Here is a 14,392-nt window from a genome sequence, read left to right on the forward strand (position 1 = left end):
CCTTGGAAGGTGAAGTAGCCTGACGACCAGAGCTGTCGACTTTAGAACTTGGTAACCAGGTTTATTTTTCTGGCTTTCCTGCCGAATGGAGAGGGCAGGTCGGGCCAGTGCGTCATTGCTGCTGATTGGCAGCAATGACAAGTGGCCTCTCCAGTATAAATTGTGCATGTTGGTTTGGCCGGCTACCTTGCTATGACTAAATCGGCATGCGCAATTCAACCTCTCCAACTCAGCAGTCTTAGACAGCTGGGTTGGAGAGCAGATACAGGCCTTCAGTCTGCTCCAGCCAATCCAGACCCGTCTTTTATGCAGCATGAGAGCAGTGTCTGGATTGGAGGTGTGAGACCTCGCACTGGAGGAGTCTGGAGCCGGGCCGGAGAACACTGAGGACACTTTGTAGGCTAAGAAGGTAAGTGAATTTTGTTTTCAATTTTTAAATGTAAGCGTTTGTTTGTATGTTGTTTCATTTTATTTAAGTCGACCAGCCATTTTTGTGGGTCACCAACCTGCTAATAAATAATAGAAATAATCTGACTTGGTGTAGTGAAATCTGGTGCTCATGTAAAGTGCTCCAGTGGTTTTGGGCCAATTTCGCAAAATATAAAACCGCAATAAAAAAAATTGGAGGAATTGCGTTTCAGAGATTGATTCTCTCATTTAGTGCCCCCATGCCTCAACACATTTATGTACATAGACTGATCCAGTTCCAATCTGCCTTGGTGACTGGGTCATAATAACTATTGAGATGGATCTACAAATTTGGTACCACTTTGTATCAGTACATTTGTTTGTTGAGATGGATCCACTCAGTGATTGGATCATTGTAAATTCAGAGTTGGATCTACAATCTTGGCGCCCCATTCCATCAAACATCTATTTGTAGGAATGGATCCACTGCTTCAGTGATTGTGCATTTGCAATTGAAGCTACCAATCTGCGGGCTGGGCCCTCAGGTGCCTCAATATATTCAATGCGGTAACTGCAAACACAACAATGATGGACAGAATGTGGATCAATGTCACACATTCACCCCAGTCCAAAGATCTGGGCCCAAATCCATCGTTTTTCCACTCCACTCCACCCCACCCCACCCTGGGTTAGACAATGGCGATATGCAAATCAGTGCTGACCCTGTGCCCCATGGGAACAGTCCAGTCCGAACTACAAAAGCCATGTCCTTCCCAGAACGGAAACAAGCATCCGAGGACCGGCCCGGTTTCAAGGTAACACCTCTCTTCAGCCCGGCTAGCTTGATTCCAGTGGTGTGGAGTGCCTGGGACTCACGTCTGAGCATCCCCAGTACACTTAGAGCGGTAACTGCAAACACAACAATGATGGACAGAATGTGGATCAATGTCACACATTCACCCCAGTCCAAAGATCTGGGCCCAAATCCATCGTTTTTCCACTCCACACCACCCTGGGTTAGACAATGGCGATATGCAAATCAGCGCTGACCCTGTGCCCCATGGGAACAGTCCAGTCCGAACTACAAAAGCCATGTCCTTCCCAGAACGGAAACAAGCATCCGAGGACCGGCGCTGATTTGCATATCGCCATTGTCTAACCCAGGGTGGTGTGGAGTGGAAAAACGATGGATTTGGGCCCAGATCTTTGGACTGGGGTGAATGTGTGACATTGATCCACATTCTGTCCATCATTGTTGTGTTTGCAGTTACCGCTCTAAGTGTACTGGGGATGCTCAGACGCGAGTCCCAGGCACTCCACACCACTGGAATCAAGCTAGCCGGGCTGAAGAGAGGTGTTACCTCGAAACCGGGCCGGTCCTCGGATGCTTGTTTCCGTTCTGGGAAGGACATGGCTTTTGTAGTTCGGACTGGACTGTTCCCATGGGGCACAGGGTCAGCGCTGATTTGCATATCGCCATTGTCTAACCCAGGGTGGTGTGGAGTGGAAAAACGATGGATTTGTGCCCAGATCTTTGGATTGGGGTGAATGTGTGACATTGATCCACATTCTGTCCATCATTGTTGTGTTTGCAGTTACCGCTCTAAGTGTACTGGGGATGCTCAGACGTGAGTCCCAGGCACTTCACACCACTGGAATCAAGCTAGCCGGGCTGAAGAGAGGTGTTACCTCGAAACCGGGCCGGTCCTCGGATGCTTGTTTCCGTTCTGGGAAGGACATGGCTTTTGTAGTTCGGACTGGACTGTTCCCATGGGGCACAGGGTCAGCGCTGATTTGCATATCGCCATTGTCTAACCCAGGGTGGTGTGGAGTGGAAAAACAATGGATTTGGGCCCAGATCTTTGGACTGGGGTGAATGTGTGACATTGATCCACATTCTGTCCATCATTGTTGTGTTTGCAGTTACCGCTCTAAGTGTACTGGGGATGCTCAGACGTGAGTCCCAGGCACTCCACACCACTGGAATCAAGCTAGCCGGGCTGAAGAGAGGTGTTACCTCGAAACCGGGCCGGTCCTCGGATGCTTGTTTCCGTTCTGGGAAGGACATGGCTTTTGTAGTTCGGACTGGACTGTTCCCATGGGGCACAGGGTCAGCGCTGATTTGCATATCGCCATTGTCTAACCCAGGGTGGTGTGGAGTGGAAAAACGATGGATTTGGGCCCAGATCTTTGGACTGGGGTGAATGTGTGACATTGATCCACATTCTGTCCATCATTGTTGTGTTTTCAATATATTCAATTGCATGGAAGGGAATGCTTGATGGGACCCCAATGCTTCAATGCATTTAATTTCAGAGTTGGAGATCTACCCATTCTGGGAATGAATAGTGATAACAATGACTCCTTCAGTTGTTACTGTAAATCTTCTCTGGAAGCTTAAGGTAGCCAGAGACATTTCAGGAAATCAACAAGAGTTGCATAGAATTACGGTCAAACCTCACTGTAATTTCAGGAAATATATACATAATGCCATGGAGTAGACAAAATGACCGGTAGGTGGATTGCACATCTTTTACTCCGGAACATTACAAAGAGATTTGAAATGAACCCCTACAGTAATTACACACGCTCTCGCTCTCTTGGGCAGTTTTGGGGAGTAGGAACTAGACCATATCTCCTCACATTTGTTTCACTGCATTAAATCACTTAATTGGTCCTCATCTGCAGGGAAACTCGTTGCAGCCATCATGAGTCATGGAAATGCTTACTGACTTCATAGGTCTCAAGACATCAAACTACAAAATATCACGTCTCCCATGTGTATCCCAGACCCACGTCTTTAATTGCCGATAATAAAGCTCCCGTAGTGTTTTTTACGTTAATGAATTTCCCTATATCTTTAGGCGCAGCCAATGCATTCCAATAGGAAATTACTGCACGGCCATTTAAGGCATTGAAGCAATAGAATGGGAAGTAAGAAAAGGCACACACTTCCTCACTGCCATTTATTCCAGAGCTGAGGCAACTACCAACGTTGGTCAGATGCAGGCAAAGATGGAGCTGCTGAAGGGGCATGCATAGAAGGTAGAGTCGAAGCTGTAAGAACAAAAGCTAGGCGCGAAAAAAGACATGGCAGCAACAGGAAGCAGAAAGATAACTAAGCTCAGTGATGATGGGTGCCTGGAGTTCAATGGGAACAAAGTCAGGTTTAGATGTCCTTCCAGCATCTGGTGCAGTGAGGTAGGAGGCGAGGAAGGAAACTCCTAAAATTGAGAATGTCCATCTACTTCTGCTGCTAACATTGTTATGATGATTCATTGTACGTACCTTATCTGAGAAGCACTTGGGAGATGATCCGCATCAGCAAGGTAACTGGCCAGCCAGCTCATGGTCGTGCTAATGGCCGCATTGTCCGCCCTCTCTGCGAGAGGTGGCTCCATGGGCACAAAGTCCTCCCTCTTGATCCTCTCTGGGGTGGCTTCAATTATATGCTCTGCCAGATTCATCATGTTCACCTGTGGGGAGCAGAAAGAGGAACCGTGAATGAAGTAGGTTACTTCATAACCAGCTATCAATTTAGCATTCACTGGCAAAAGATCTACCATCAATTTCAGCCTGGCCATGAAACTGTAACTAGCAGTTCAGTTACTTAACATATGAATGCAGATTTGCGGGAACATAATATAATATTTTTACTCATTTTATGAATGCAGATTTGAAGGTGTGTAGTATTTTTACTCAATTTATTTTGTTTAAAACAGAGATTATTGTTTTGCATGTCACATTTTTTTTACATCATTTAGCCAATCTCTGTCTTGCACAACCAATGAAAGGGTACCCTTTGGAGACACTGTCAGCAATCCATCAATTTAATTATACACATAATAATCAGATCCTGACAGTCACCGTCAAGGTAGCGCCACAGGCGGCGCCAGCTTCAGACACTTTTGTAGGGGAGTGTGAAACAATTTCTATGCTGATGACATGGTATATATAAATGTTCTAGTATATGCATTTGCCTTCGATCATCTTCAATTCTCTCCTCAACATAGAATTCAAATATCAAATGTTCTCTCATTAGAAGTACTATGCGCATCCCCACTTTCAACAGGTTACGCTTGCTCATCATTTCTTTTCTGCTCCTCTTGAACTCTAGGGCCTTGTTTTTCATCCCTATCCAAGACTGTTACCCATCACTCAGCTCACCTTCTGCTTCCTCGGACAATCCTTACAAATTCGACATTTGGTAACTAATATGTGCCTAGATTGACTACAGGAACCCCTAAACAAAAGAGGTTTGCTAGGCCCAGGAAAAATGTCGACCTTAAAACAATATAATAATAAAAAACGTGGTCCTTAAGCCAAAAAATTGATTATTCAGAAGAGATGGCCTCCTAGTTGATAGTTGCTGTTGATATTTCAGATATTGATAATGCTATAATACCATTGCCAAGGTAGTGTCGCAACCGGCTGTACACGGAGGACTGTAAAGAGCAGAGCAGCGGCCTCCATCTTGGATAGGTGAATGCAAGCCTTGATTCAAGTAAATATGTGTTAATTAATACTACGCGACTTAACTATGCACATGTTTACTATACCTCATTTCTTTTCTGCTCCAAATATATTATGTTGGATATATTCCAAAACGAATGTAATGATTTTAGACCTGTAAAATTAAAATTCACTGCCACAGAAAATACTTTTATTTGATTTAGCAGCACATGTAAATCTGACATAATGGAGTAGAAAAGTGATGCAGTGGAATACTTCTGTTGGCGGAATACACCAGTAAAGAGTACTTTGGTGATAATAACTTGATGCTGATAACTGAGCTAGTCTAAGATGACCCAGTAAAGTCCACAGCAATGCAATTAACCTGATCTTGCTGGACTGCCAGAAACAACATTGAAATACTAACCTAGCAGGTTTAACACATATTTGCACCTTGTTTAGAGTGAGACAGTATAGGTATTGCTGCTGTTACTGTAACTAGCCCTGGTAAATAGGATAGCAATCAAGCGTACTTGTGAGAAACAGCATCACATGTTGTCTCTATCGGCTTCATTTACTGTGTTTTTAATTTGGTGGGAAATGTGAGTTCATGAAAACAGTGACACTGAGCCCAGGAGCACTGTAACTTAGCTCTGTAATATAATGTTGTGTGATAGTTTTTGTACAAAGCACGTCTGCCAATTACTTGACCCCTTAGAGTTCTTTTGTGCCAATTTATATGAATGCACGTTTAGGTTTGACCATGACAGATTTCCCTTAGAGAGTTTAAGGTCAATCCAGGTGCCAAATTGATGTTGGTGTTATGTAGGGTGTGGGCTTCCCATACTGTTCTGACATGAGAGAGGATGAAGGTATGAGCTCTGTTGACCAAATCTGTCTGTTGTGGAGTGTTTTTGATGTGTCTCTGCATTGTGGATCATAGAGGGCACACATGAGTCGCCTCATCCTCCAACAATCCTCTGTCAGCTGTGTGCGGTAGTCTATCAGTTTGGAGATGCATCAGACCAGGTGCTGAATAAGTTGTAACTACACTTTCCTAGGTGTGTTTCGAAAGCTTGGGTGAATGGGTAGCTGGAGCATATCAACGTGTTTAAGTTGATCCAGGTTGCTGGACTGGTGTTCAACATGACTCATGAGCTATGGATAGAGATGAGTTGACAAGTAGGTCATAGCCAAAAACTCTTGCTGTTGTTAATAATGGCAGACCTACCACACCCAGTGTCCCCTTTTCGCTTTTCATGTCTTGTTTTCCTTTGATTCGGCCTTATTCTCCCAGGTCCCAAATTCAATTTTATCGGGACTTCCGAAGCAACTTAGCTGCATATTGGTTTGCTCATTTTCCTCTTTATGGGCATTTGAAGTTGAGGATTACAAGTTTGTGCGGGCTTAATATTTCTTGCTTGCTGAGATAGCATACATTCCCCTTTGCTGCGAGGCGGCAAATTGTGTGACATTTGGTATAGTGAATTGGGATATAACAAATGGGGGTATGAGGTGCTCTGCTGTGTTTTCTCTACGGTAAGATACGATGAGGTATCATGAGTCGTGAAAGGAATCTTTCCATCTTTCTGTTTGGTCGTGTTAAAGGTGCTATAACTTGAGGGTGGTGTGAAAGTGTATAGATGTGATAGTGCATGATCATAGTGCATATTCTAGGACACTTTTCCAAATCTGGTCTTGTCAAATCTCTATCTGGGAGTCTCACTGTTCTGTATTACCAAAATCACAAGTGTGTTATTTCATTAGAAAACAGAACCAATCTAGCCTCAAGTACGATGTGTGCAAGACGAGGACCAGTATATTTTACCATTTGTGAGTTGATGAGATATGGTGTCCACCATCTCAAGAAATTCACAACTCGAATAATGCAACCTTACGGTAAGCTATAAATTTGGACCAAGTAGACTATAAACTGTGAGATGTTACTGATCTCAAGAAATAAAATGGTGAGTGAAGGTAGGTCCACCAGTGGCTCCACTATATCACCAATGGCATCAAATTAAAAGTGGTACAAAGCCAGAAACATATCAAAACAAATAAAGGCAGAAACTAAACTAAACAACAAACAAACTACCAAGCTAATATCATAAAATGCAGGTCATCAATGTCATGAATGTTGAAATATTAATTGGTTAAAGCATATACGTTGAGGCACAAAAGTTGGAAAACGCCTGCAGTAAACATTTTGGAATCTGGAATCTTTGTGAATCACTAATAGTTTAAATACACATGAGCAGGCAGAAAGAAAGGAGATTTATTTGCAATTCCGACTGAAGAGCAGGGAAAGATGGGTCCATACTGCAGCACCATATAATCCTTAAGTCTAAGTACACTCACAACAGTGCTTGGGCACTTGACCCCCAAACTCACACCCTTAAGCAACATGTCATCATGACGAAGACAACTCCTGATGCCCCTAGCATATTTGCTTAGGTCTGGTCACTTTCACTGTGAATGTGAAAGTGACCAGGGAGGGAGAGGGGTTGGCCTAACGGCTAAGGCGCTCGACCTCGGACCTGGGGAACTTGGTTCGAGTCTCGGTAACGACGCCAAAAAACCCCTGTGATTCTGGGCAAATCACTTAATCTCCCCGTGCCTAAAAATTTTTTTTTTAAAATGAAAGTGTGTCCTCATGTAACGTAACTGGTGCTATGTAAAGCGCTCTGATATCTGATTCGGTTCGGTTCAAGTTCGCGCTATATAAAAAAAAAAAAAAAAACTCTAATGTACTGTTTCTAGTGAATTAGTTAGACAACGAGCCATGGTGCAGAGCAACGTTGGAGATTCCCTTCCTCGTTGTCAACCATATGAAGATGCTTCTTCTTTGGACCATGGTCCCATCACCTCTCACATCATAAATGCACTAGAGCAGAGGTCTTCACACTGAGGGCGCATGCCCCCAGGGGGTCCGTGGCTGTCATCCCAGGGGGGGCGCAAATGCCTCATTAAGTACTTAAGAATGAAGATGGCCTGGAAGAGGGGTTGTGTGCATTTTACGTGTTTCCAGGCCACCTTCATTTACATGACAGTTGAAGTGTCGAGAAAAGTAAGGAAGCTGTGATCCTGAGCCTTGGGGTCAACAGCTTGGCTAAAAACAAAAAAATATTTTATAAGTATATTGTTGTATTTACACTTTCAGCAACTGCATTTAAAATAATGCACACACCTACAAGAGGGAAATGAGGTGTAAAATAAATGCACATTAAACTAGTTAATGGGAAATGCACACCTTCACATTAAGAAACTTGGTTAATGTGATTACTGAAGATGACTATATGAGAACAAAGAGTCACAATACTGAAGCCTGGATAGTGCAGTGCATAATAGTGACATGTGTATTTATAATGTTGTAAGGTCCCAGCATGTTACAGAAAGCAATGTGAATATGTAGGGCATTATTCTAAAATTGCATTAAACACTGTATAAGATTGACTGCCACACAATGATTTTGTGTATTTGATTAGGGCCACTGGAATTATGTGGGAGGGGAGCACCATAGACAAATTATGCAGTATAATGCAACACATTTTTTAGTAGTATTACTTAATTATTTGGACTTTTTTCACATGGTTGTACTGTATGGGCAAAGATTTCACCTAATTAGTACCAATTTAACAGCCAAATACAGAAATAAGCCATTGAACGTTGGCAGTTACCCTTTGCGAAGGGCTTCCAATGCGCACAAATATGTCACCATGTTTTTAGTAACTTTTGATCCATTTGAGCTACAACCAAAATGTGTTAAAATATGCATGTTATACTGCAGGTGGTGGATTATGTGGGAAATCGTCAAATCCATAATTATGTAAAAAATGCCACGGCTGCAGAGTCCCATAATTCCAGCGGCCCGGTACAAGAAGAAAAAAATAGTGCTTTCAAAGAATAAATATTTGTATTAGCTAACCTGACTGTACCTATCGGAGTCATTTTTTTTATATGTCCATTAAAAGTACACTTTCCAAAACCCAACATCCTTACAATGCCTTTAAAAAAGAATGATTTTTTGATATCATGATGCTTCAAATTACTCCATAAATTAATTCACTTTAGACCCCTTCCTTGAACTCTCGCCAGGGGCATCTCCAAGTCCCCATTAACAAATCTGGGGTGGTTGTTTTTAACAAAGGTTATGGGTAGTCTTTGTAAAATTAAAAACACATGGGCACCTTAGTCCTCATAACCCCTACCAACTTTGGCCTCTGTTTACATGAAGATGTCCTTCCAGGTGATTTGAGAGGGTACAAGGGAAGAGCCCAAAGGGGTCATATTCAGAGGCCTGATTGCCCGCCCCCCTGGGGTTTCTGCGTAATGGCTCAGGAGAAAGAGTAAATGAGGGAAATCCATGGATAGTGTCAAAAGAGATATCCCAGAGAAGGACACGCTATGTGGAACTCACGTTTATAAATGAGGCAGCTTCCCCCCATCCTCTGAGAGATGCCTTGAAGAAAGTGTTGAGAAATGCAGGTTCATTTTTCTCAGTTTTTTTGGTCACCATCACCATTAGTGCAGCAGGTGCATTATCATTGGGACAATGGTGTGAGGGGCCAATGCACACAAATAATGAGATGAGAGTGGCACTTACACAAAGGGGTGTGAAGCCATTTTACTTGTTAGCATTAGGGTCCAGATTACAAGCAACGGGGGAGGGAGAATGTGGATATGTTCCCCTTTTTTTCTAAACAAAGGGACAGCCAGTCTGCTTTGGGCATCGGGCCTAGAAATAACAGCCAGTGGAATGGGCAGAGGAGTAGGCATCATTGGTGCTGCAGGTCCAGTGGAACCAGGATCTAGGGGTGTGATGGCCCAACTAAACCCCTATTATGGCTACTTTACTCATTCCTTTCTTGCATTAGGGTCAGTGTTGTTGTTGGCATCAGACCAATGGCCCAAGAGAGGGAATAGTTGGAGCAGAAGACACATCTCAGCATTAGGCTTCAGGGACATGGCAGAAAGGAGTATGGGAGGGGGACTTAACAAGGAGTAGAGAAGACTTCTCGCTTCACAAGGCAGTAGGTCTCATTAGTGAAGCAAGTGAAGTGGCACTGGGGCCCAGGAGTGTGAAGGGCCCACTGCTTCACAATTAAGACTGTCTTATACTTTATAATAAGACACAAGGAGAGCATTATGGATGAGGTCGTTCACACGTGGGTGCTCATTTTTACTGAAAGGGACAGAGAATCTATTTCAAGAATGGAGGGATGGCCAGATGTGGTAGGGAAGGGGTGAAAGAGACAGAGGGGTTCACCTACAATTCTTGCGTGCAGCTACCATTAGTGCAGGAGGTGCAGTTGCATTAGGATACAAGAGCATGAAGGCCTCAATTAACGGGAGTAGTGTTTATTGTTTAGTTCAGTTTTTATTTGTTTGCTCTTTTATACATCTCACATTTAGTGTGGAGTATGAGCTACTGAAAACGAGCCCCTGGTATTATCTTATAAGCCACACTCCCTGCGCTCAGCCCTAACCCTCACAATTACCCAAGACTTTCCATGAAGTTTTGGAGAGGGGCCCGACTTCAAAATGTTTAGGATTGGGGGGCTCAGAGCAAAAAAGTTTGAAGACCTCTGCATTAGATACATTGTGTGTGTGAGGTAAGCGGTTAAGTTGCAGCTACCAATGATGTACTTTTTGGTAGCTCTGGAACCACCCTTCTTAACCCCATTGTCTCAGAAAATCGTGAAGCCAATAACAGGAACAGAAAATAGACAGCATTCTCTAACATGTTTATTCCATGTAGATCTCTCGTTCCTTGTCCCTTAGCGCCTCAGCAGCAACTAAGATACTGCTAAGTGTCAAAGAGTGGGATAAGGGGTCAACCTGTGTTAAGTCATTTTGTATCCAAGGGTCACTTTTGCTACTCCTGGCATTTTGGTGATTTGACTTCCATGGTACGGGCTTGTAAAAGGTGTGCAGATAGATACAACTCCTTGTGGAAAGTAATGCACAGCTCTTACAGATGGTCTACAGTTTATTCTAGTTCCGTCGGTGTAGCTCATGACAGATGGTACGGAGGTAAACTTTCTTAAAGTCTGTCAACAGCGGAACCTGCAAAACAACTAACTGGAGAATTTGTGTGGGTAAACACTCCTTTGGGGAACCTTTGGTTTGGAAGCTTCCAAGATTTGACACTGAGCACCCTTGGAGTTACAAAATAGAATGGCCAACTGATTTCCAAATATATATTTATTTATTATTTATTGTATGTTTTAAGTGTGGACTTAGTCACATAGAAAACTATGGGCCTCATATACTAACCGTTTTAGCATTCGCAAACCACGCTAAAACCATTTTTACAATATGCAAAGCCCATTTCATGATTTAGAATAGGTTTTTACAATTGTTAAGTGGGTTTAAGAAACCATTACGAAATGGAGTTTGGAAGGGGGGTGCTTAAAGCATTCCTTCCAAATACCGATTCCTTATGGTAGTAATGATTTACATTCGAAATCTGGTCGCAAAATGTTACATTTTACCACAGCCTCAAATGAAGTCGAAACTCATTTGCAAATGGTAAAGGATGCTCCAAGGACCCCTTCCTCTTCGTGAATGTGGTTTTTTTTTTAAATGTAGGAGCAGTGGACCATTGCTTACTAATAAAACATGTTTAAGAAACATTTTGTTTTTCTTTTTAATGCAGCCCATTCTCCATTTAGAAGATGGATCTCGATTTGCGACCTACCGCCTTAATATTTATGATATAGATCAAATTGCGACCAACTACGATTCTGTATTTTGTGAACAAACCTATTTATTCGTAGGTGTGCATACTGCAACCACTTTTACCAAATGCATTTTTAGTACATGAGGCCCTAAGTGCGACACACACAACTGCAGCAGGTAATAATATAACAAAGGCAGCATTATTAGAGTTAAATGGCTAGATCCGGGCTACTTAGTGGGTAAAGCATTAAAGAGGAGATTCATCAACGGAAAATCGGCTCGCAAAGGGCCGGATTCTGCGAATCTGGCCCTTTGCGAGTGCTTTTTTTGCATTTGGGATTCATCATCCCAAATGCAAAAATCTCAGATTTTGAGATCGGTAAATTGCGAGGAATTGCATTTAAGGAATCTCTATTTGAGATTCCTTAAATGCAATTCATGAACCATTTCAGAATTGCGAATTCACAATTTTTGGCCGCTATTTACAGCGAAGTCTGACTTCGTGGTAAATAGCGAAAACTTAGAAAAATGCACTTTAGTGCATTTTTCTATGTTGGATGTTACACACACACGTGTCCTTTGGACATGTGTGTGCGCAACACCAGTGTAAATCACCATTTCAGGGGTGCTACAGGGTGTCCTTTGGGCACTCTGGCACCCTTGAAATCGCTTCCTTATTTGCGATTCGCTAATTGCTAATCGCAAATAAGGATTGACTCCCCATTCATTCCTATGGGCCTTTGGCCCATTGCAATGAATGGGGAGTCATTCCTTATGTGCAATTAGCAATTAGCGAATCGCAAATAAGGAAGATGTAGAAATCGCTATAAATTTTGCGATTTCTACATGCATCCCGTTTTGCGAGTCTTTAATAGCGATTCCTTAATAATCGCTATTAAGGACTCGCAAAAGAGGAGCATGATGAATCTGGGGGTAAGTGCCACTCTACTTGGCAATCCAACTAATAAACAGATGAAATAAGTGACAAAATATAGAGAGGTGCTTAGAGACTTTGCATAATGGAAATGGGCCATAGCCAGGTGAGATTCAACTAAATCCGTAGATTGTGCTAGGTAAATTCTGCATGTCCATACCTCTTTCATTTTTATGCTGATACAAAATCTTCAAGGCCAACATGCAGCATACATGCAGGATCACTTTCCATAATTACAACAGTATATAACAGAGGGCTGGGTTGTAAAGAATATCGGAGAATTCCCAAATGGGGCGGAACATCTCAAGGGTCAGTAACAGCAGTCAGATGTTGAGACCTCTCAAGGAATCTCTCGATTTCCCAAATGTTTAGTTTTTGGTGGCAAGCTACACAGCATGTTGTATGATTAGATATGCAGTTGTTGATGTCAAGGAGTCCTTCACTGCATAATCCATGTCACTAAGTTTGAACAAATGTGGCCAATGGATGCTTAGAGATTACTGAACGGATAATTGGCGTTCCCATCCGCCCCACCATTGGATAATGCTTAAATATCACTGGCGCTTTTCCGACATACTTAAGAACACGATGAGTGGGGCTGCGACAGACAAAACGACTTGAATTTTATTAATCCTCTTATCTCTGCAGTTCAGGGAGGGGGGTGGTGTTGCAACAAAATTTGGGTTACACTCTCCTCAGAACGAAAAAAAAGAATTGGCTAATGATTTGACAATCGGATATCGCCTACAAGAATGTGAAATATTATTCATTCAGATTATTTTTACTAGAATTAAATGTTTGCTCTGAAATGAGATATGCTCAATTCTAAGATTAAGAAGGAAATAAAAAAGATCTCAAATGATATTCTTTTCTGGAAAGTTGCTGATGTAGTCTTTATGAAACTGGTGGAAGTGAAGCAGTGGTGACAGAGCTAGGAATTTGCTAGGCATTTTTAATGTTTTTTTTTAAAGCAAATCGAAACAAACAACCCTCATTTTTAAAATACTTTTCCCAATGAGGACACATGGCTTCAGCAGTTAATGCTCAGCTATGAATAAAGCGTATAAAATAAATGAAAAATGCAATCAAGAAGGTCTTCTTACTAACGATACCCAATCGAAGGATGTGTACTGCAGCGGGAGTAATGCACTGAATGTATGGCTATGAAATTCCCTGAAGATGTGATGCTGAGAGTGATGTAAATGCCAAGAGACTGCCTTACATGCTTCAAAAGTAGTTCAAGAGAACACCAAACGCACCATAAAGCTTGGATATTTTCTGCTCTAGCCAAATAATTTGTTGAGCTATTCATTACATCTTAAACACTGCAACATACAGATGCGGTGAGTAAATAGATGGAACACTGAGAGCTACAGAAATTGGAGCATCTAGAACAAGCATTGGCAAAGCCAATAGGTTTTGCCTACGCAAGAGCTATTGGCTTTGCCAATGTTTTTCAGCCGCGGTGTTCGGCAGCTTCGGATGGAGTAGATGAGAGCGGAGTAGAGTGCGTGGCATAGAGCGGTGTGGAGTGGTGTAGTGTGAAGCAGCATGCAGTAGCTTAATTAGCATTGAGTAGAGTTTGTAGACTGGAGTGGGGTACAGTGGAGTGGCATGGCATTGAGTAAAGTGGAGTGGAGTTGAATGGAGTACAGTGGTGTAGAGTGCAGTGACGGAGAATTGACTGGCGTAGAGTGGACTAGTGTATAGAGCAGTGGCTTAGAGTGGTCCGGAGTAGAGTGATGTGTAGTGCACTGGCGTTGAGTACAGTGGAGTGAAGTTGTGCAGAGTAGAGTAGAGTGGTGTAGAGTCCTGTGGCATAGAGTAAAATGGTGTACAGTGCAGTGGCATGCAGTTGAGTTGTTCAAAGTAGAGTAGAGTGGCTTAGAGTACAGTGGCATAGAGTAGAGTGCAGTT

At 42.6% G+C, this 14,392-nt stretch overlaps 1 protein-coding gene across 1 annotated transcript in view; it reads right to left on the reverse strand.

Moving 5' to 3' along the window:
• Positions 1-14,392, reverse strand: part of CAMTA1 (calmodulin binding transcription activator 1) — a 3,172,802-nt gene that overhangs the window by 82,607 nt on the left and 3,075,803 nt on the right. The window contains exon 16 of the mRNA XM_078642975.1: positions 3,697-3,884. Within this exon, the coding sequence (XP_078499101.1) occupies positions 3,697-3,884 (188 nt within the window). The remainder of the gene's footprint in view (positions 1-3,696; positions 3,885-14,392) is intronic.

Source organism: Lissotriton helveticus, chromosome 5_1 (genome assembly GCF_964261635.1).
Source record: "Lissotriton helveticus chromosome 5_1, aLisHel1.1, whole genome shotgun sequence".
Classification (NCBI taxonomy): Eukaryota; Metazoa; Chordata; class Amphibia; order Caudata; family Salamandridae; genus Lissotriton; species Lissotriton helveticus.